Raw genomic sequence first — 21,459 nt, forward strand, 5'->3', positions numbered from 1 at the left:
AATGTAGCTTTCTTTTTTTGGAAGTGGAAGGCTCCTCCTCTGTCTCCTGGCTGGGCCTTTTCTACTTGGCAAAGAAACTTTCCAAAGACGTTTGTTTTTTACTAATTTTGCTAGCTCCTGGGTTTTCTTTTAGTGGTATCTTATCACCTGACCGAGACGAGCGAATTCGCCTGCGTCTAGAGTAGCATAGACGGATGTAACAGAGAATCAGGCATGTAAGTTATTTTATTTTTTCTGTGCGGCCCGGTACCAAATGACCCACGGACCAGTACCGGTCCGCGGCCCGGGGGATGGGGACCACTGCCTTTGGGCTTGAAGGTAAAATACAATCAAACTCTGCAGATGGAAGACCCATTTTCAAGAAAAACGTCTGCATCCACTCCTGTCTGAACCTGAAGATAAACTTCTTCCAGTTATGAGAAACCTGTTTCCATGACGACCTCTCCTTCAAGGCACCTGCTGATTCCTTGCAGGTGATTCAAAGCACTTCAGGACTTTCGTCACTGGATTCCAGAACCTCAGTATGTGCACGAACAAGAACCTGTACACGTTTACAATTTACCTGCAATGCTAGGCTTTATTCTAGAGTCCAAACTTCTATTTTTGTCTGATCAATAAGGACTTTCACAATAAAACTTTATTAACAACACAAACTGCCTGAATCCATTCAATGAAACTGGATAAACCATTCAATCCAAACTCATGAAAAATCAGATTTCAGACAGATTTCCCTGATTTTCTGTCTGCACTGCTGTGTGTTGGACTCAGATCTTCAACAGAGACTGTATGTTTGCAGATGATGGTTGACTGAACTGAAGGAACCAAAACGATCAGAAGAAAGAATTAGTTTCTGCTTCAGTTTCTTCTTTTAGTCATAAAACTGTTTTATTCACAGATAAATGATTTATCTAGAAAAAAGATGATGAACAGAAGAAAGAACATTTTAAAAATGTGCTTCCAAGAATGACTGACATTGTGGAAATGAAAACATCCTTTCATTCTGGACTGTCTGCTTTGAGTTCAAACCTTTCAGAAGGTTCTGAATTGGATTCAGATTTGGACAAATATAATCCATCTTTGCTCTTTATCTAAAAGACCATATGAGTGTTAAAAACAAACTGATTTTCTTGTTTCAGGTTTTTTTTTTATTTCTAGTCATTTTCAAATTGTCCTTCTTTGTAAATCAATTTAAACACTGATCTGACTTATCATCACAATTACTTCTGGACTCACCCGCACTTTCTGCAGTTCCTCACTGCTGGGATCAGTCTCCGTAAACCCTCAGCTGATGTGTTGTACTTAAACAGGTCCAGCTCATCCAGAACTTCCTCTGACATCAGCAGAGTGTAGGCCAGAGCTGAGCAGTGGATCTCTGACAGTTCCTTCTCTGATTTGTTCTTTGACTTCAGGAACTCTTGGATCTCCTGATGAACTGAGAGGTCCTTCATCTCCATCAGACAGTGATAGATGTTGATGTTTCTGTCAGGAGAGACTCCTTTAATGTTGATCTCCTTCAGGTTGTTGATGGCTCTCTGGATGGTTTCTGGATTCTTCTCTGTCTGACCCAGCAGGCCTCCTAAGAGTCTCTGGTTGGACTCCACAGAGAGACCATGAAGGAAGCGAACCAGCAGGTCCAGGTGTCCAGTTTGACTCTGCAGGGATTTCTCCATGACTCTACTCAGAAACTCATCCAGGGATGGGTTCTCCATGTTCTTTTTCAGGAAGTCCTCAATGACCTTGACCTTCCTGTTGGAGTAACAGTGGAACATGTGGCCTGCAGCCAGAAACTCCTGAACGCTCAGATGAACAAAGCTGTAGATCGGTTTATGGAAGATCCCACACTCTCTTATGAAGATCTCAGTACAAACTCCAGAGTACACTGAGGCCTCTGTGACATCCAGACCACACTGCTGCAGGTCTTCTTGGTAGAACATGATGTTTCCTTTCTCCAGATGTTCAAATGCCAGCCTCCCCAGCTTCAGAAGAACTTCCCTGTCAGTCTCTGTCAGCTCTGGTGGACTTGTCTGATGTTCCTGCTGGTACTTGTTCTTCTTCCTCTTTGTCTGGACCATCAGGAAGTGGGAGTACATGTCAGTCAGGGTGGTGGGCAGCTCTCCTCTCTGCTCTGTGGTCAGCAGGTTCTCCAGAACCACAGCAGTGATCCAGCAGAAGACTGGAACTTCACACATGATGTAGAGGGACATGGAGCCCTTGATGTGGGAGATGATTCTGCTGGACAGCTCTCCATCTGGGAACCTCCTCCTGAAGTACTCCTCCTTCTGAGCATCATTGAAGCCTCGGACTTCTGTCAGTCTGTCCACAAATGAAGGAGGGATCTGATTGGCTGCTGCAGGTCTGGAAGTGATCCAGACCAGAGCTGAGGGCAGCAGACGTCCCTGGATGAGGTTAGTGAGCAGCACGTTGACTGAGGACTTGTGTGTGACATCAGACACCACCGGACTGTTGTTGAAGTCCAGAGAAAGTCTGCTTTCATCCAGACCATCAAAGATGAACAGAAGTTTGCAGACAGACAGCTGTTCTGCTGGGATCTTCTGGAGTGTTGGATGGAACAGCTGGATCAGAGTGAGAAGACTGTGCTGCTCATCTCTGATCAAGTTCATCTCCCTGAAGGACAGAGGAACCACAGCACTGATGTCTTGGTTCTCCAAGCCCTCGGCCCAGTCCAGAGTGAACTTCTGCACTGAGAAGCTTTTTCCAGCTCCAGCAACTCCGCTGGTCAGAACCACTCTGATGGATCTGTGTTGGTCAGGGAGGACTTTGAAGATGTCTGGGTTCTTGATTGCAGTGTCATAGAGCTTGCTGGTCTTGGTGGTGGTCTCCAGCTGCATCACCTCATGTTGGGTGTGACCCTCAAGTCTCAGTTCCTCTGTGATGTAGAGCTCAGTGTAGACCCTGTTGAAGAGTGTTTGTCTTCCTGCTTCTTCAGTTCCTTCAGCCACATGTTCACTTCTGCTCCTCAGACTGATCTGATGTTCTCCAAACATCTCCTGCAGACCAACATCTGCTGAAAGAGCAGAGAAGAAAGCTCCTTCATGAGTGTTCCACATGTTTCCGGAAGAATCCATCAGCAGATGATCAGGCTCTGACTCACCAGCTCTGGGTCTTTCTGCAGACTGGAGTCCGCTCCTCTTCTTCTCTCTGTGGACACTAAGGAGAAACGTTAGTGAACAACAATCAAAGCAGTCAGTGGGAGGTTCCAGACTAACTCTGATCATGGAGCAGATCTTCTCTGATCTTCAGACTCAGATATTGTGATCCAGACTGTGCTGAATGTGAGCAAATGTGTTTCCAGGTGAAACCAGAGCAGATCTAGTCCATCTGAAGGTCTAAATGATGCGTTAGCTGTGTTTGGAGCTCATGTCTGGACTGAGCTCAGAGAAAAGTTCAGCTGTTTGCTTCATCCTCACAGACTGAGCTTTGTGTCCTCCAGAGTTGTCCAACTCTTTTCTATCCTCTCAGACCTAAAGCGCTAACAGCAGATGGTTGACCTTCCTGGATGGATCAGCTGATGTTCTTGATTAGAACATTGTTGTTCCTGCTGAGAGCTGAACTCTGCTTTGTTCACTAGAAACTGCTTCTTACTGTGAGTCTGAAGGTCCTGGTTCAGTTCTGAAGAATGGAGGATCATTTTTGGACCGGTCACTCTTCATGGATCCACACCTGGAGGCTGCAGACTGGACTCTCTGTGTGACCTGTTGACCTCTGCAAACACCAAACCATCAGAGTGTTGGAGGATCTGCTTCTTCATGAACAGCTGATGGACTTTGACATGAACACAGACTGAGCTGTTTAGTCTGGAATAACATGACATGTTTGGATCAACAGTTTCCAGCTTTCAGCATTTTCTGTCAGTCAATCCAGACTTTTTTATAGAAAAGCTGATTCCAATTCTCCATGTAGAAATGTAGAAATTCTGGGGGGCGTTGATGGCGGCTTAGGAGAAGGACGTGTTTGCTCAGAGCTCTTAAGGCCCGTACACACCGGGACGAATTTCGCACGCGATATTCGCTGACGTTTAACGCCTCGTGACTAAACAAAGGGCATCAATGTGAGTGTGCACACCGACGCGAAAAATGCCACGCGCAAAAGCGTCACTTTTTAAAAAACGCTGCCTCGGCCCGTACACACCGGGACGAATTTCGCACGCGATATTCGCTGACGTTTAACGCCTCGTGACTAAACAAAGGGCATCAATGTGAGTGTGCACACCGACGCGAAAAATGCCACGCGCAAAAGCGTCACTTTTTAAAAAACGCTGCCTCGGGTTTGTTTTTTTGGTTTGACGCGCTGCGTCAAAAACTATACGACCAATGAGAATGGCGCTTTTGCACACGTGTCTGGAGCTTCTGAAGTTACAATGAAACAGAACTTGGGGGCGCTCAAACACAAAACTGCTTTTCTGAGCACACATACCAGCAAAGAAGATAGACGCCAAGTAGCGTCTACACTGCCGCAAAGAAATAATGACGGACATTCTAAAATATCCCCGAAAACGCTCATGATACATTTTCAGCTCTTGTACCAGTCGATAAAACTCCCCATGTTCTTCTCTTCTCGTAACTATGGGATGTACCCAAAATCGGCGTCTTTTCCAGCGTCTTTCATCATTCAACAGAACAATAATTTCTTTATCGCTGGAACTGGAGCTGGAGCTACTGGTGCTTGAAATACAGTGATCCCTCGCTATAACGCGGTTTACTTTTCACGGTTTCGCTACTTCACGGATTTGCATCGTGCATTGTGTTCTGCATTCTGATTGGCTAAAAAGTCACTCCGCTTCTTCTCTACCTGTGTGTCAATAACGATGCAGTTTAATATGTACACGTTATGTAAAACAGCTTGCCAAATTTACAACACGTAAATGCAAACTCTCTTGCAATTTCGAGTTTCTCTAAAACCCATAGAAAAAAGAGCAACAACAACTGTCAATCACTATGTTCTTCCCCCGAACAAATACAACTGCACCGCGGGCTTCAAAAGAAGAAAACACTGCAGAGCGGAGTCAGGATGCAGCGGCTCTGTCTGAAGAGCAGTGAAATACACCTGAGTCACTATTTGTCCCACTGTACTTTGTATCTTTTTCATAATCATTTTAAATTTTCTCCCGTTTAATCAAATTACTCGGATCGCGGTGGGCGGGGCTAATCTCCGCGATTGGAAGCCTTCGGTTCACATTGATGATTAAAATTATTATTTGACAGTACAGTACAGAAGTTATTTGTTGAAAAAAACGTTTCTAAAGTAATTTTATTTGTGAAACGAATCCTTGAGCCTGTAAAATGGTTTGTTCTTTCTTTTCAATATATAAAAGAGTATTTAATTGTATAATAATAGTAAAGAAAATAAAGGTTTTTACCTCACGGATTTTGCCTACGGGGTCTTTTTGGAACGTAATCCCCGCAAAAAACAAGGGGTTTACTGTATTCATGTTTTCTTTGTATGTTTCTGACAAGCGCGTAAATACTTGCTCTCTTCTTCTGAGTGAAAAGCGACTTTAAGAAGCGTAAAGTTGCGCAGCGCCACCTTGTGTACAGGAGTATTTCTGTTTTACATTAAGCACCATCTAATGTCAGGGAATGAAATTTCATGTTCACTCGGCTCATCGTCAGCGAAAATCGCCTGGGTGTGAACACAAAAGACGTGTTGAAAAACGCTGGCGAATACCGGCTGGCGAATATTCGTCCCGGTGTGTACGGGCCTTTAGGCGCCCAAGTAATATCTGAAAATTATCTCTAGAGTTATCCTATTTTTTCACTCTACTTGGTGTGTGTCATGACTTTGGAACATTTTTGGACCAAACGATGCCAAATAAAAATGTAAAACTACCAAACAAATTGCTGATAACTTAGCTTTGCATGTGATCCAACATGGCGATCAATACGACGCGAGTGATATGGAGCCTTAGCCTGCGCTAGCTAAAGCGCTGGAGGTAGTGACTTTCAAACTCATGTCGTCGATCAACAAGAAGCTAGACCCTCTGGCTAAAACAGTCCTCTCACATACGGCTGAACTGAAGATAGCCAGCAAACGTCTGGATAAAGCGGAGGCTAGAGTGCTACAGCTAGAAACAGCTAACGAGCCGCTCCATGGTAACATACGGCCTTGGAGAAGACAGTGGTCACTGTCACGGAACACATTGACTGGCTGGAAAACCGGGGACGGCGCAAAAATGTCTGCATATTTAACCTTCCTGATAATGGGGAGGGTAATGATGCTTTGGACTTTTATTGAACGCCAGCTACCAACCCTCCTCAGTGTGGATATGAAAGGGGGATGGGTCAAGCTGGAATGAGCACACCGCTCTATGGCACCCAAGCCCGGGGTCAGCCAGTGAGTTTTACAAACAACTATATAAGTCAGATTTGCATCCAGGAGTTTCAGATGAGATGGTGTCCTTTCTTTCAGGGCTGACTCTCCCTAATATCTCAGAGACTCAGAAAGCTGAACTGAATGCTGCCATTACCAAGGAGGAGACCCTTGTAGCACTTCAATTACTGCAATCAGGTAAAGCTCATGGGCCAGATGGTTTGACTTGTGACTTTTATAAAGAGTTCCATTATGTGCTGCTAGAACCTTTTCTGGCCGTGCTAGACCACTCATTTAACTCTGGTTCTCTCCCTCAGTCACTAAGAGAAGCAGATATTACACTCATCCTAAAAAAGGGTAAAAACTCAGAACATTTCCCCAGTTATAGGCCTATTGCCTTGCTGAACCAGGATCTAAAATTTTCATCAAAAATTTTGGACGCCGCAGACTGCTTTGTTCACTAGAAACTGTTTCTTACTTTGAGTCTGTAGGTCCTGGTTCAGTTCTGAAGTCTGGAGGATTATTTTTGGACCGGTCACTCTTCATGGATCCACAGCTGGAGGCTGCAGACTGGACTCTCTGTGTGACCTGTTGACCTCTGCAAATACAAAACCATCAGAGTGTTAGAGGATCTGCTTCTTCATGAACAGCTGATGGACTTTGACATGAACACAGACTGAGCTGTTTAGTCTGGAATAACATGACATGTTTGGATCAACAGTTTCCAGTTGGAGGGAAAAGGTTTCAGCATTTTCTGTCAGTCAATCAAGACTTTTTTCTAGAAAGCCGATTCCAATTCTAAATTTAGAAATGTAGAAATTCTGGGGGGCGTTGATGGCGGCTTAGGAGAAGGACGTGTTTGCTCAGAGGTCTTAAGGCCCAAGTAATATCTGAAAATTGTCTCTAGAGTTATCCTATTTTTTCACTCTACTTGGTGTGTGTCATGACTTTGGAACATTTTTGGACCAAACGATGCCAAATAAAAAATGTAAAACTACCAAACAAATCGATGATAACTCAGCTTTGCATTTGATCCAACATGGCAATCAAGACGACGCAAGTGATATGGAGCCTTAGCCTGCGCTAGCTAAAGCGCTGGAGGTAGTGACTTTCAAACTCATGTCACGATCAACAAGAAGCTAGACCCTCTGGCTAAAACAGTCCTCTCACATACGGCTGAACTGAAGAAAGCCAGCAAACGTCTGGATAGAGCGGAGGCTAGAGTGCTACAGCTAGAAACAGCTAACGAGCCGCTCCATGGTAACATACGGGCCTTGGAGAAGACAGTGGATACGCTCACGGAACATATTGACTGGCTGGAAAACCGGGGACGGCGCAACAATGTCTGCCTGCGACAAGAAAAAGTACTGCCATGTTCAATAAAAGAGGACAAGACAGCATTCATTAAGGTTGGGAGTTACAGTCATAACATTAGAAGACTTTTGAATATTAGTAATATATGTCAAGTGCAAGATATGAACAGTTTAGTCATCTCACCCAACGCGGAAATGGCATTTGACCGGATTGAGAGGCCTTATCTGCATCATGTCCCACATTTATTCAATTTAGGTGAAAGGTTTAAACAATGGGTTAGGTTGTAGTAGGTTTGGGGGATGTCATCTGGACTTGGTTTTATAGTTAGAAGACGTTTCACCTCTTATCCAAGAGGCTTTGTCAATTCTGAATTAGCTGGTCGAAGAGCTGGTATATATGCGCTCATGGGGGAGGAGTCAGACCTGAAACTGGATGGTGTTGTCAATTTAGCCTACATGGTTTCGGGTCGTTAAGAGTCCTTTGTCCTCAGCTGGGGGTTGGGGGGCCAGTGACTCCCTCCCCAAACTAGTCATCTCTTTCAGCTATTAACGACCCAGGGGGAACTGGTTTGGTTTGTTTAGGTTTCTAAACACTGCCGTAGATGGATGGAAGAATAAACCTGAGACCAACATTCTTGTTAAGAGAAGGTTTATCCTTCTTGACAAAGATGGCTTCTTTCACTCCTCGCTCAAACCATCCTTTCTCTCTGGCTAGAATTCAGAGTTCACTGTCATCGAACGAGTGATTTGTGGCCTTCAGGTGGAGATGCACTGCAGACTAAGGTCCACTTGGGTTGGCTCTGCGATGTTGGTAAAGCCACTTGTGTAGAGGTTACATCGACCAGCTAATTCAGAATTGACAAAGCCTCTTGGATAAGAGGTGAAACATCTTCTAACTATAAAACCAAGTCCAGATGACATCCCCTAAATCTACTACAATGGAACCTACCTGGATGAATGAGAGTCTTCATAGAAATGGGTTAGGTTATTGTACAATAATCCCTTGGCCTCAGTTATAGCAAATGGCTGTAGGTCTGACAGTTTTTCATTGCATCGCTCGACACGTCAGGGTTGTCCTCTCAGCCCTGCACTATTTGCTTTGGCGATAGAGCCTTTGCCGAGTCCATCAGGCAAGACCTGATTATATGGGGAGTCTCTGCTGGTGGAATTTAACATAAAATATCATTTTATGCTGATGATATCTTATTGTATGCAACAGAACCCCCATTTTCTATCCCCAGACTCATTGAAATGATTCAGCATTTTTCAACATTCTCGGGCTACAAAAATTAACTTTTCCAAATCCTTAGCCGTGCCAATGGCTAGACTCAAAAGTAGAACGAACACACTGATACTATTCCCTTTCCACTGGTCATTATCAGGATTTGTATGCCTCGGTGTTCAGATCACTCCCCTGTTTCATCAGTTGTTCAGGGCTAACTTTACACCTCTTCTTAATACTATTAGAAAGGACCTTGAAAGATGGAACCCACTTCCCCTCTCCCTGCTTGGTAGAGTATCAATAATTAAGATGAATGTGCTACCAAGATTATTGTATCCCTTACAAATGATCACATTATTGTTTTCCAACAAATCTTTAAAGTTACTCAATGGTTGGCTGAGTGAATTTATCTGGCATGAAAGGAAACCAATGCTTAAACTTTCAAAATTACAGTTTCCCATTTCCAAAGGAGGCGTAGACCTTTTTTTTTTTTTTTTTTTCAACTTGTCCTGTCCAACAGCTAGGCAAACAGATGAGAGCTGAGGGCCTCTTGTGTTGGACATATTTTATTCTAACAAGAGGGGTTATTCATCTTCAGACAAACCAAAGGTATGTCTGAATAAACCCCTTTTGTAATTGAGGCCAAACTTTATTAATTTCAATCATGTTTGAAAATCTTTGGTGTTGGACCGGACGGAAAAGGAAAGAGGGGAACAAGAGAGAGGGACGTTAGAGAGAGGGGGGGGTAGGAGGGTGATAATAGGAGGGGAAGGGGGGTAAGACCATGAAGCAGCATAGAGCAGGCAGGTTTACTGGTTGTTTATCGTTACGGTACGGTTCAAATGTAGTACAAAAAGGGCGGGGCCTGTTCACACACACTCAAATATTATCAACACACCTGCTAGCCGCAGAAATGTCCACATGTCAACATGCACACAAAACAGATAGTGTTCACGAACGCATACTTATGCCTTTAAACCAACTAGTGTGAAATCTTTCATTCATTCAATCATGCAAACTATTAGTGCAAAGGTGAGCTAACACCTGTGCTCACGTTAGTGTTTATGTTCTTCTAAAATGGATGGTGGAATGTGAAAAGAAGGAGGAGGAGCGCCCAGCCACCCCCACACCCATACCCCCGCCGCAGCAGCAGCGGCAGCCGGAATTCCCCCAGCGCCACACGGGAACAGGCAGGGAACAACCGCCCCCCGGGCGACCAAGACCGCCACCCAGGCCAGGGCCAGCAGGACCGCCGCGAGGCCCCCAGAGCCAGAGAGCAGGGAGGCGCAGAGGGAAAGAGAGCGCCGCCCCAGCCCAGCCAGGAAAGCAGCCCCCCGCCGCGCCGGAAGAGCCCAACGCAGGGCCCCACCGGAGAGGGACGCCCACAGCCCCAGACGAGCACCCCACCACCACCCAGGAGTTCCGGGCATCCCCCCGCCCCGACCCCAGGTACGAGCCAGGACCCCCCAAGGGAGACCCGCTCCGCACTCCAGGCAGCCACCCACCCGGCCCACGGTTGGTCCAGGTAGGAGCAAGGCAGGGGCCCGCCGCCCCCGCCCAGGAGGGGGGAACCCCGGGGAAAAAAGGGCGGCCCATAAGGGATGTTATAAATATGGCCCGACCAGGCTCGGCCATGTTGGAAGTTTGGCGGGGCCCAGCGCCCAGGGGCAAGGACCAGGACCCACCCCCCAGGGACACGAACACCCCCGGCTCAGGTGTAATATGAACCCCCCCACCGTGCGGAGAGAGCACCGCCGGGCCCAGGGAGCCGGCACCCAAGGGACACGGCCGCCATCGCCAAGGGGCCCACACCCCCCACCAGGGACGGGGTAGGGGACAGATGGACCCAGGTCCCACCTTCCTTGTAAAATGTGTGTGCGTGTATGGGTGTTTGAGAGGGTGTTTGTGTGCATGTGTGTGTGTTTATGTTTGAATGTATATATTGAAGGGGGAGGGGTGTGTGTACTAAGGGGGGTGCAGTTAAAATTGGCGAGTAGGGCACTAAGGGGACATCTCCTGATTACTCACAGTGATGTCCCCTCACCCTCCACACCAAGGGGCCCTAAATGTCTAAGGTGCGGTTAAAATTGACGGGTAGGGTGCCAGGAGGACATCTGCTGCTTGCTGGCAGTGATGTCCAAGCACCCCCCCTACCAAGGACCCTACGTGTCTAAGGTGCAAATAAAACCGAAAGAGGGGGGCCCACTCCATACGGCAACCATAGGAGGGGGGCCACTCCCAAGTAGCCCCCCCCAAGGCGCATCGCAGGCTAAACCCCCCACCCCCTCACCCTAATATGAGGTTATATAAGGAAGGGGGTAAGTTGGGGACAGCTGGTAGACTGTCCCCCGGTGGTCAAACAGCCGTCCCCCAGCCCACCCCCAGCAAAGGGGCCAGGGCCACCCAGCCCAGGGGCCCACCCCCGGAGGCGCCGACACCCCAGGCCCGGCACCACCCACCCCACACAGAGAGAGAGGAGCCAGAAAGCGTCGCCCCCCCCCGGAGCAAGCCCAGGCCCCCACCCCCAGACGCCGGCCCTAGAAGAGCTCTGGGCGTAGACCTTTTTTGAATGCTGGCTACCAACCCTCCTCAGTGTGGATATGAAAGGGGGATGGGTCAAGCTGGAATGAGCACACCGCTCTATGGCACCCAAGCCCGGCGTCGGCCAGTGAGTTTTACAAACAACTATATAAGTCAGATTTGCATCCAGGAGTTTCAGATGAGATGGTGTCCTTTCTTTCAGGGCTGACTCTCCCTAATATCTCAGAAAGCTGAACCGAATGCTGCCATTACCAAGGAGGAAACCCTTGTAGCACTTCAATTACTGCAATCAGGTAAAGCTCATGGGCCAGATGGTTTGACTTGTGACTTTTATAAAGAGTTCCATCATGTGCTGCTAGAACCTTTTCTGGCCATGCTAGAGCACTCATTTAACTCTGGTTCTCTCCCTCAGTCACTAAGAGAAGCAGATATTACACTCATCCTAAAAAAGGGTAAAAACTCAGAACATTTCCCCAGTTATAGGCCTATTGCCTTGCTGAACCAGGATCTAAAAGTATTATCAAAAATTTTGGAGGCCGCAGACTGCTTTGTTCACTAGAAACTGCTTCTTACTTTGAGTCTGAAGGTCCTGGTTCTGTTCTGAAGTCTGGAGGGTCATTTTTGGACCGGTCACTCTTCATGGATCCACAGCTGGAGGCTGCAGACTGGACTCTCTGTGTGACCTGTTGACCTCTGCAAACACCAAACCATCAGAGTGTTAGAGGATCTGCTTCTTCATGAACAACTGATGGACTTTGACATGAACGCAGACTGAGCTGTTCAGTCTGGAATAACATGACATATTTGGATCAACAGTTTGGATCAAAGGAGGCGTAGATGTACTTTTTTTTAATTTTGATTTGAAATGGTTTGTTTCAAGCAATTAAGTAGAAAAAATACACCAAAGCAATATAATCATCAGTTGTACATTCATACAGTAACTAATCAAACTTAGGATAATTAGACATATTAATAAATATTGCCTGAAAGGGAGTGGAAGGAAGCGAACTTATATAATCCCACCCCGTTATACTATAACCATTTTATTACATGATTTATCAATATCCGGTTCCCAGTTTTTATCAGACAGAATTAAAAAGCATAAGATATAGATAAAGCACATGACAAAGATAAATTACTTAATTATTATGTAAAAAAGAACTATTTTAGAAGTCAACATGACAAATGGAGATCAGTCATCTAAAATATATGCAGATTATGTTACTTATAAAAGTCATTCATATGATTAAAACATAATACTATATCAGTAAAATAGACACAACACTGTTTCAGGAATTTTCATAGCAAAATTTCATCAAGTATCAAAAGTTATAAACGTGCAAAATTATGCTACATTAGGAAAGATTTTTGAATCAATTTATCATTTTTTGGAGCAAGTGAAGTAATATCATTAAAAGTCAATCAATTTAACAATTTTCAATAAGTGATTTATCATTTGTTTTACTTTTTTCATATTTTTTTGTGTTTTTATTTTTTCTATAATAAAGTAATGCTGCAAGGGAAAAATAAAAAGGGTCCATAATCTGTCGATTGTCCAAGGTTAGCATTTCTTCTTCTGCTGAATAACAGCCGTTCTTCTGGGTTTAAAACAGTTGATAGTTCTCTTCGATGTTATGTCTGCAGACATTAGATTCAGGTCCATATCCTTCTTCAGCTGATAACAGCTGCGGTGAAAGTTGAGGTCAAGTTGTCTGCAGGTCAAAAACTTTCTGCTGTTATTCAGGTGACGTCAGACGATGGAGAAAGTGAGGAATCCAGGCGTCATATTTCTTGAAATTATTTGGCTCTTTGATTTATTACTGCATGTTGTTTCAGACGACCGTAATAAGACACTTCTCAAAGTCCTTGATAGTGTTCACAACCAGAACCTTGGCCCGGTCCGCTGGACCGAGCGGTTTGACGTAAATCCTGCAGCCTTTAACCCAAGTGTTCTCAATCTGCTTACGCTTCCTGAGAAGCCGTGCATGTTTTGAGATTTCAGCATTCCTTCTGGTCAGATGGTCGTTCAGATAAACAGCAGATACTTTGAGATTCCTCCTTTGGTTCATCAGAGCTAGCTTGTGTTTGTGATTCACAAACCTGATGAGGATCGCTGGTTTATCCGTCTCCTTTCTCCTGGGGAGCAGGTGGCAGGTCTCGATGGTATTGAGATCCAGGGAAATCCCTTTAGGTGTGAGAAATTAATGCATTTGCTGTTTCAGAGTCTCTCCACCGATCTCCGTATTAGCACTGCTAGCTACGCTAGCGCTAGCATTAGCAGTGCTAGCTCCTGCTGTCAGCTTTGCTCCAGTTTTGATTGGTACTCCAGTGAGAATGACATTATTCATCCTTACTTGCTGTTCCACATCGTCCAGTCTTTTCTCCAGAATGTCGACCGGGTTTTCTCGTTGCTCGTTTTGAGCCCGAAATCTTCGGAACTCTTCCATCATTTCCAAAAGTGGCGTTAGCTTAGCCGACACCTGATCAATAAAACTTTTCATCGTAGCTTGAATACCATCAAGAGTCTTTTTGAGGTCTTCGTATTCCTGGGTTTTCTTAGGGGCCCTGGTCAGCTCTCTTTTTTGGAGAAAATCAACTTTTTAAGTAATTTGAAGATAGTTGTATCCGCAGAGAGACACGCCACGCGCCCTGCCCGTAACCGGAAGTGACAACTTTATCAGTTGTCATCCATTTTAAGATTTGTTGCGGAATGGGTGAGGGGTGACCCCACATCTGTCTGGCTAGGCCTCGAAAAATCACAGACTCACTGCTCACTTCCTGGCCTTTTTTCCTGTAAAAATCTCAAATCTGTTAGAAATTTGTGTTGTAACAACCCTAAAATCAAGCAGGAAGAAGACACAGGAAGAGAAACGCTCTTCAACAAGGTCTACACTGAGCTCCATATCACAGAGGAACTAAGACCAGAGGGCCACACCCAACATGAGGTGATACAGCTGGAGACAACCACCAAGACCAGACATTGTGGCTGGAGGGGAGGTCTTTTTTTTTTTAACTTTTATGCTTTCTCCTATACAAGGCAACCCTGGGTTTCAGGCAGGCATGATTGATGCAGGCTACAACATCTGGACGCAAAAGGGGATCAGGAATATGTGCCGTTTGCTTACAGGAAATTCTTTGTCTTCATTTAAACAGCTCAGTGTCAAATATAACCTCCCTAACAGTCACTTCTTTAGATATCTACAAGTCCGGGATTTTATATTTAAGAAAACCACCTTGACCTCCGATGCTATGCCCTCACACCTAGAGAAGCAACTAAAACATCCTGGTAAAAAAATTAATCACATGCTTTTATAATGTTTTTAATCAGACCAATTTATTGACTGTACTAGAAGCAGTAGAGAAATGGCAGACCGATCTGGGTGTGATTATTGATGAGGATATATTGAATGTTATTTGGAATCAGACAAAACGAATATCTGTTTGTAATCATGCCAGGCTCTTACAATATAAGATTGTTCACAGACTGCAAATTTCTCCAAACAGGAGACATCAGATGAACCCTCAAATATCACCTATGTGTTTAAAATGTCAATCATCACTGGGAACTTATTTTCACTGTATCTGGTTCTGCCCTAAAATCTCATCATATTGGAGAGACATTTTGGAGGACATGGACAAAATATTTGGGACAGCCCTGGCCCTGACTCCGGTCTCTTTGCTTCTGGGTTATAGGGACGATAAAGACAAATCTATTTCTACCAGATTGTAAAACATCCTAACATATGCCTCATGTAAAAAATATTTTAACGATCCAGCCGGACCGTCACTTAAGCAGGGAAGCAAATGCCGAGCTGCTAACCAGATGGCTTCATTAGAGAACTGTCCGTGCCCCCATACACCGCACGACCCCGGACAGTCTCAAGGAGCAATAAACAGGAAGACAAGCAATGTCTCTTTTTGAGCCAAGAGCCCGTTTAATCCAACTCATACAAACAGCCAAACAGCATGGAGTGTCACTTAAGTTCACAACCCTCTGACTCAAGGTTTCACCTTAAAGCTCCCCACTTCCCATGAGCCTTTGGGGCTGAAAGGCAGGCCCAACCCCAATGTCGCTACAATATCTTTCTGTCATGGATCAGTGACAAACCTCCATCCAAAGCAAACTGGCATAGACTTATCATTGAACTCTGGAGTACTTGACCTGTCTGCTCCACTCAACTAAAAGTGATTTCATGAAAATGTGGACCCCCTATCTTCGCTTTACCAGTCTTACTACTGCTTCCTTTCTAAACAACGTGACTAACTAAGTTTATTTTTGTTATTGCTACTTGTTTTATCTATTTTTTTTCTTTTGATTTGCATCAATATAAAAAGGAACTTTAACTTGGAATACACTTCTGCAAAAATGTACATGATTGTGGACCAATGTTGTGCTGAGCAATGTTTGTGTTTGTTAAAAACTATACTTAAAAGACAATAAAAATACTTAAAAAATAAAAATAAATGTAGAAATTCTGATAGCAGAAAGTCAAACTAGAACAATGTGATGTTTGGAAAGCATGAAAATCTGAATCCTAGGAGTCTGCAGTGATTCTTCTCATTAGACTGGAGCTGCTGTCAGTCAGAGTCAGCAGTCAACATGTTTTCTTCTCCAACATCTCTGATGTCTCTCAGAGACTCTCAGAAGACTCAACTGAAAAGATCTCATCACACACATGATGCTCCAAGTGAGTCTGATCAGAGAGATCCAGAACTGAACCAGACCTCAAGTCCTTCATCTGAAAACTGTTGATCATCTGAACTAGAATCCAGCCTCCAAAAACTCTGACAAACACTCACTGTTCCACTGCTGGATGGATGTCCTTGAAGTTAATTGGTAAATCCTTTGACATGTCACTCCTGAAGGACCCACAGCTGGATCCAGATCCAGGTCCAGGTTGGTTCCTGTGAAGAATGAAGGTTGCTGGTGTGAGTCCTGAGCTCTGACATGGAGAAGATCATGGACAGTTGGAGATGTTCATCTCACCTCTGAACTTTGCTCAGGTTGTCATGGTTACCATCTCTCCTTTTTTTAGAGGGAGGGGCTCCCTCCTGTGGTTCCTCCCACTGATCCATGCTGCTGGATTCACTGGATCCGCATCAGCTCACACACACCTTCCACCTTCACCTGCAGAGGAAACCCTCCTCATCATCATCAGCAGCAGCACATCAGGATCAAGTTTCTGCTTCGGAGCTTAATTTTCAATCCTCAACAGCTTCATCAAACTATTGTTTGCTGCAGCAGAAAAGTCTTTCTTCTTTTATTCAGATGAAGATTCAAATGTTCTGAGAAGTTCTGTCTGCAGCAGAATCAGGACTCTGATTCCTGCAGGACTCTGTGGATCTGAACCAATTTCTCTTTTCTGATGGTTTTTTGGACTAAAACTAAACATCTGGATGAGCTCAGAGTTTCCTCACTGACATTTGAACTTTGACCTGTTTTCCTTAATGTCCAGAATCCAGTAAAGCTGCTCTGGATTTGAACTCCTTTCATGGATTTTCTCCAAACGCATTGAAGCAGAATTGAAGCAACATCAGAGCAAAAGCAGCAGAAAATGATCAAAGCTGTTCAGATGTTCTTCCTCACATGAGAGCCTCTCATTTCATCTGATGAAGATCAAACATTTCCTCCATTCAGAACTCAAGCTGCACTTCCTATTCTGCCCTGCAGAGGTCAGTAGCCCCGGTTACATGTGCAAAATATTGTAGCGACCTGGGGGTTAGCACCGGTTTCAGCCCCTAAGGCTCATGGGAAGTGGGGAGTTTTGGGGTGAAAACCATGAGTGAGATGACTGGCAACAGAAGTGACCTCCTTGCTGTCAAGCTGTTTGTGGGTGTGCATGAATGAACGGGCTCGATGCTGAAAAGGACCATTTGGATCTCTAGCTGTTTCATCCTCTCTGAGACTGTCTGGGGTCGTGCGGTGTATGGGGTATGGACAGTTCTCCAATGAACCCACTTCTTTTACAGCTTCGCTTACCCGCTAAAGTGACGGTCGGGCTGGATTGTTACAATATCTTGATCGATCAATGGTCAGATTAAATTTCAACCGTGAACATGAGCCAAGAAAATATTTTTCCTATTAGAACAAACGTTCAAATGGTCACACTTTCGGTCTGAATAAATCCATTGGGCATGTGCAGTAGTGTTGAAAATACCGGAAGCGAAAATGAGTCCGGTGTAAACAAACTGCCACACAGTTGATAACTGGCAGCTCGGTAATATACAAGATGATCTTCTAAACGTGCTTTTATTACTGTTATGGTTATTGTGAAGCGCCTGTTTGCTCATCATTTAATTTTTAATCCGTGTGGTCAGTGCTTTTTTTGTGGAAGAACGGAGCTGGAAGAAGAGTTAGGAGAAGACTAACACACGCTAACAACATTAGCCTTGTTTAAAAAACAAAATCCATGTGGGAAACGCTGCAATCTGCATCTTGGCTGCACGTAAATTTGTGGAAATAACATCAGCCTTTATTTTGACGGGACACAATTGGAAACACAAATCCATGTGATTGTTTGAACAGTTTCTAAGGACTGAGCGACATTTCTGCTTTGAAAAGCTCACAGACCGCCCCAAAGCCGCTGTGTGAGCTGGAAGTCCGAGCTCTGCTCGGACACACAGATCTCCTGAGTCCGGCAGCCGCTAACCCAGAGCGGCGGGTCGGAAGCCTCCCCCTCGGAGCGCACATGTAACAAAACACCCCCCCCCCCCCCCCCCCCCCCGTGTCTGCAAACACAAAGCTATCTCTCTGGCTGCTCTGCTCATAGACACGGTTCTGTCACTAATGCTCACCAGAGCATGAACTGTTTACATGCAACACGATCAGATAAACAATCGGTATAACCCAGCTATCTTGATCTGAAAGAAATTTTGATCCGAACAAGTCTGATCGGGACAGACTATTCCAAACGGCGGGTTTACATGACGCATTTTCTTTCCGATCAGGCGATCTCCACCTCCAGAGGTGAAGATCTTCACTTTGTTTCTTTGTTTAGTTAAAAAAATGAAGAAAGAAGCAAAGACAGAAAAAACACAACCAGATCAAATGGGATTGAAAAAGCTGAAGTTCAGATGATTGATCCTCCTTTCAACTCCTCCAAATCATTTCATCACTTCGTGATCCAGAACTCCAAACTAATGTTGGATCAATCTGATCTGATCTCATCCAGGATCCTTTAGATTCCAACAAAGAGGCTCCCAGCTGAGTCCTAACATTCAAGAACTTCTTCTGAAAGTCTTTGAAATGCAAACATCCACATTCTTTCCATCCCAGATGTTCCATCAACTCACCCCTCTGACACAAATGCATCTGTTCTTTCTTTGACTTCTTCCTCTGGATTTTCTGAACAGCTTTGTGTTCCTGAAGTCCAACCGGCTCCAGTTTCAAACTGTTTCTGAATGCAGCCAGGAAACAGATTCCTGCGGATCATAAAGGTGGTCCATCTGTTCTGCAGTCAACAGACGATTGGCCGATGTGTAATCATTGACTGGATTTATGATTTTATGATTTGATTGTTTTTTTTCTGTAAAACAATCAATGGATTTGGAGTTTTTTTCTCTTCCTTGTTTCTCCAATCATCACATGCTGATGGAAGTCTGAGAGAACTGGATCAGAAAAAAAAAAGACTTTTCAACTGTTTCCATTTCCCATCATTTCTCTTTTTTCACTTATTTTCTTTTCTTTGACCCAAAACTCTTCCAACAGGATTCCTGAAGTGTCTCTGAAAGTCAGATGTTTGAGAGTCTCTATCAGGGTTTGTGTTTGTGAAAAAGACCTTCAGGATCTAAAATCTGGTTCTGGACTCTTCTGCCTGATGAAGGTCTGACAGACAAACCCTGCAGGAAAAAACCTGCTGCATTTGCAGCTTCTTTGCTCCAAAGTCTGTTTCCATGGTAACAGCAGGACTTCAGATGGCCCCGCCCACAGCAGACAGAGTATCAGTTTTGTCTCCTTTGCACATGTATCTAATAGACTACACTGTAAATACACTCATCACTAAATGCAAATATATAATATTTCTGTACATTTCTAATCAGTCAACCAGGAAATCTGGACAAACTATTTATAATAGCACTATCTTGTATATTGTATTCATATCTAACTCATATATATATCCTTATTTAACTAATATTTATGATATGTTTCTATCCTGCACTTTACTGCTTGTTGCACTTTGGTTAAACACAAACTGCATTTCGTTTCGTTGTACTTTTTTATGTGTAACGACAATAAAACTGAATCTAATCTAATGTCTGTTAGAACAAAACAGAGCCGCTCAGAGGTTAAAGTTCAGCTGCTGCACCTTTCTGTGACTGCAGTACCTCACCTGCTGACACGCCCACGTCACACCTGAGCAGCAGCTCCGCCCCCCAGCAGAGTCTGTGTGGGAGCTTCACTATGCACACGCTCACATGAGCAGAACCCTGTTACGCCCCATAGGGGTACGTCAAGGGGCATAACATAAAAAGTAATTGTTTTGGCTACCAAATTGACTGTAACAAAAACCCCAGAAGAAATGTCTCCATACAAAAATATAACACATTTATTTATAAATTAATAAACAACATTTAACAAGAACTAAAAGTGAAGCAAAAAGGCTTCAGGGTGATTCAAGGCCAAAATAACAAAAAAAAAACACCTAACTGAAACATGTAATCTTACCTGGAAATGACAGAAAAGGGAAATCAAAGACAAAACTCTAACCTCCCTAGACTAACAAAAACAGGAGAAAACATGTTCTAAAGAAAATGGCAGTTCACCCCTACAGCTTCACTTAACATAACTACAAACCAAAGACTAAACAGAGTTTAACGCAGTTCTACATCAATAAAACAAGGTAACTCTACCAATGGTAACGGAAACTTTTATTACAATGTCTATTTTAAAAATGTCCTATATATATATATATAATTGTTTTCCTCTCTTAGATCGTTGAAGTATTCCTCCACTATTTATATTTCAATATATTCCACTGAAAATATCCACTTTCTATTGGAGCAGATATTATGCTGTCCATTGGTTTCTATTTTTGAACAGTTTACTATTCATTTAATCCTTTTTTTCCTTTATCTTCCTGCACATCAGACCAATATGTCCCAATCCACCAGCAGGTATCGCTGTAGCGTTCCTTTCTGTTCCAACAACAAACAAAAAGTGCCTCAGATGAGTTTCCACAGCTTTCCAAAGGAGCCAGGGGCCTGTTTCAGAAAGCAGGTTATGCTAGCTCCCACGATAAGTTTGAGGCTAAGGAAGTTGATAACCTCAGCTTTTGGTTCCAGAAATGGAAGTATGTTTCAGGGTAAGTCAAGTTACCATGGCAACTCATGCTCTGAACATAATCTGGTCTGGAGCAGGGGGGTATTCCAGGAAGCATGTTTAAACTAGTCTGACTTTGAGCCTGAACTCTGGCTGAAATCCGCCTGAACTTGCTTACTCTGGGTATGTCGGTTCCAAAAGACCGGATATAAGTTGGCGTGATTACGCTCGACTTGGTAACCCTGGGTTAATGCACGTGCACAGCAGGTACATAAAGACATGCTCAATAGATTGTCGATTTCTGGAGTCACCATGGAAACGCGTGGAGAGAAAAAAAAGCGCGACACTTGAGACGGAAGTGAGACGGAGTCTGAGATTTTAATGACGGCGGATAAAGATTATAAGTCCATCAAAAAAGTAACAAGGCTGAAAAATAATTTAAATAATTTAGTTAATTTTATTCAAACTCAATAATTGTTTATACAACTCAAATTTACGTATTTATCTAACTAAATGTCACATTACTTCATTAATCTTTTTTCCATCTTCTTCCTCTTTCAGCTTCTCCCATATTGAACTTTCATATGTCTAAGTTTGAGCCGGCAGATATGCTCATTTTTATAACAATAAAAAGAACGGGAAAAAAATGCACGGAGTGCAATAATTCATTTAAGAACTTTCCGTTACTGTCATAACACGTTTAAGTGGTAGGGGTGCTATATAAACTCATCATTCTCTCCTTTACTCTCACTCATGGTGCAGAGACGTAAGCATAGTAGAACAAAATAGCTCGGCAA

General features: G+C 44.0%; 2 protein-coding genes across 2 annotated transcripts in view; one reads left to right on the top strand and one right to left on the bottom strand.

Moving 5' to 3' along the window:
• The window catches only part of LOC105355210 (NACHT, LRR and PYD domains-containing protein 12), a gene marked incomplete at its 3' end in the record, with an annotated part of 36,268 nt that extends 17,456 nt beyond the window's left edge, over positions 1 to 18,812 (bottom strand). Inside the window, exons 1-8 of the mRNA XM_023949599.1 lie at positions 18,697 to 18,812; positions 16,391 to 16,531; positions 16,204 to 16,308; positions 11,977 to 12,096; positions 6,806 to 6,925; positions 3,604 to 3,723; positions 3,113 to 3,168; positions 1,234 to 3,025 (exon numbers count right to left, since the gene is read on the bottom strand). Coding sequence (XP_023805367.1) covers positions 1,234 to 3,025; positions 3,113 to 3,168; positions 3,604 to 3,723; positions 6,806 to 6,925; positions 11,977 to 12,096; positions 16,204 to 16,308; positions 16,391 to 16,479 — 2,402 coding nt within the window. The remainder of the gene's footprint in view (positions 1 to 1,233; positions 3,026 to 3,112; positions 3,169 to 3,603; positions 3,724 to 6,805; positions 6,926 to 11,976; positions 12,097 to 16,203; positions 16,309 to 16,390; positions 16,532 to 18,696) is intronic.
• LOC101163225 (gastrula zinc finger protein XlCGF57.1) overlaps positions 1 to 21,459 on the top strand; it is a 466,623-nt gene that overhangs the window by 145,603 nt on the left and 299,561 nt on the right. The gene's annotated exons all lie outside the window — the stretch shown is intronic.

Source organism: Oryzias latipes, chromosome 2 (genome assembly GCF_002234675.1).
Source record: "Oryzias latipes chromosome 2, ASM223467v1".
Taxonomy (NCBI): Eukaryota; Metazoa; Chordata; class Actinopteri; order Beloniformes; family Adrianichthyidae; genus Oryzias; species Oryzias latipes.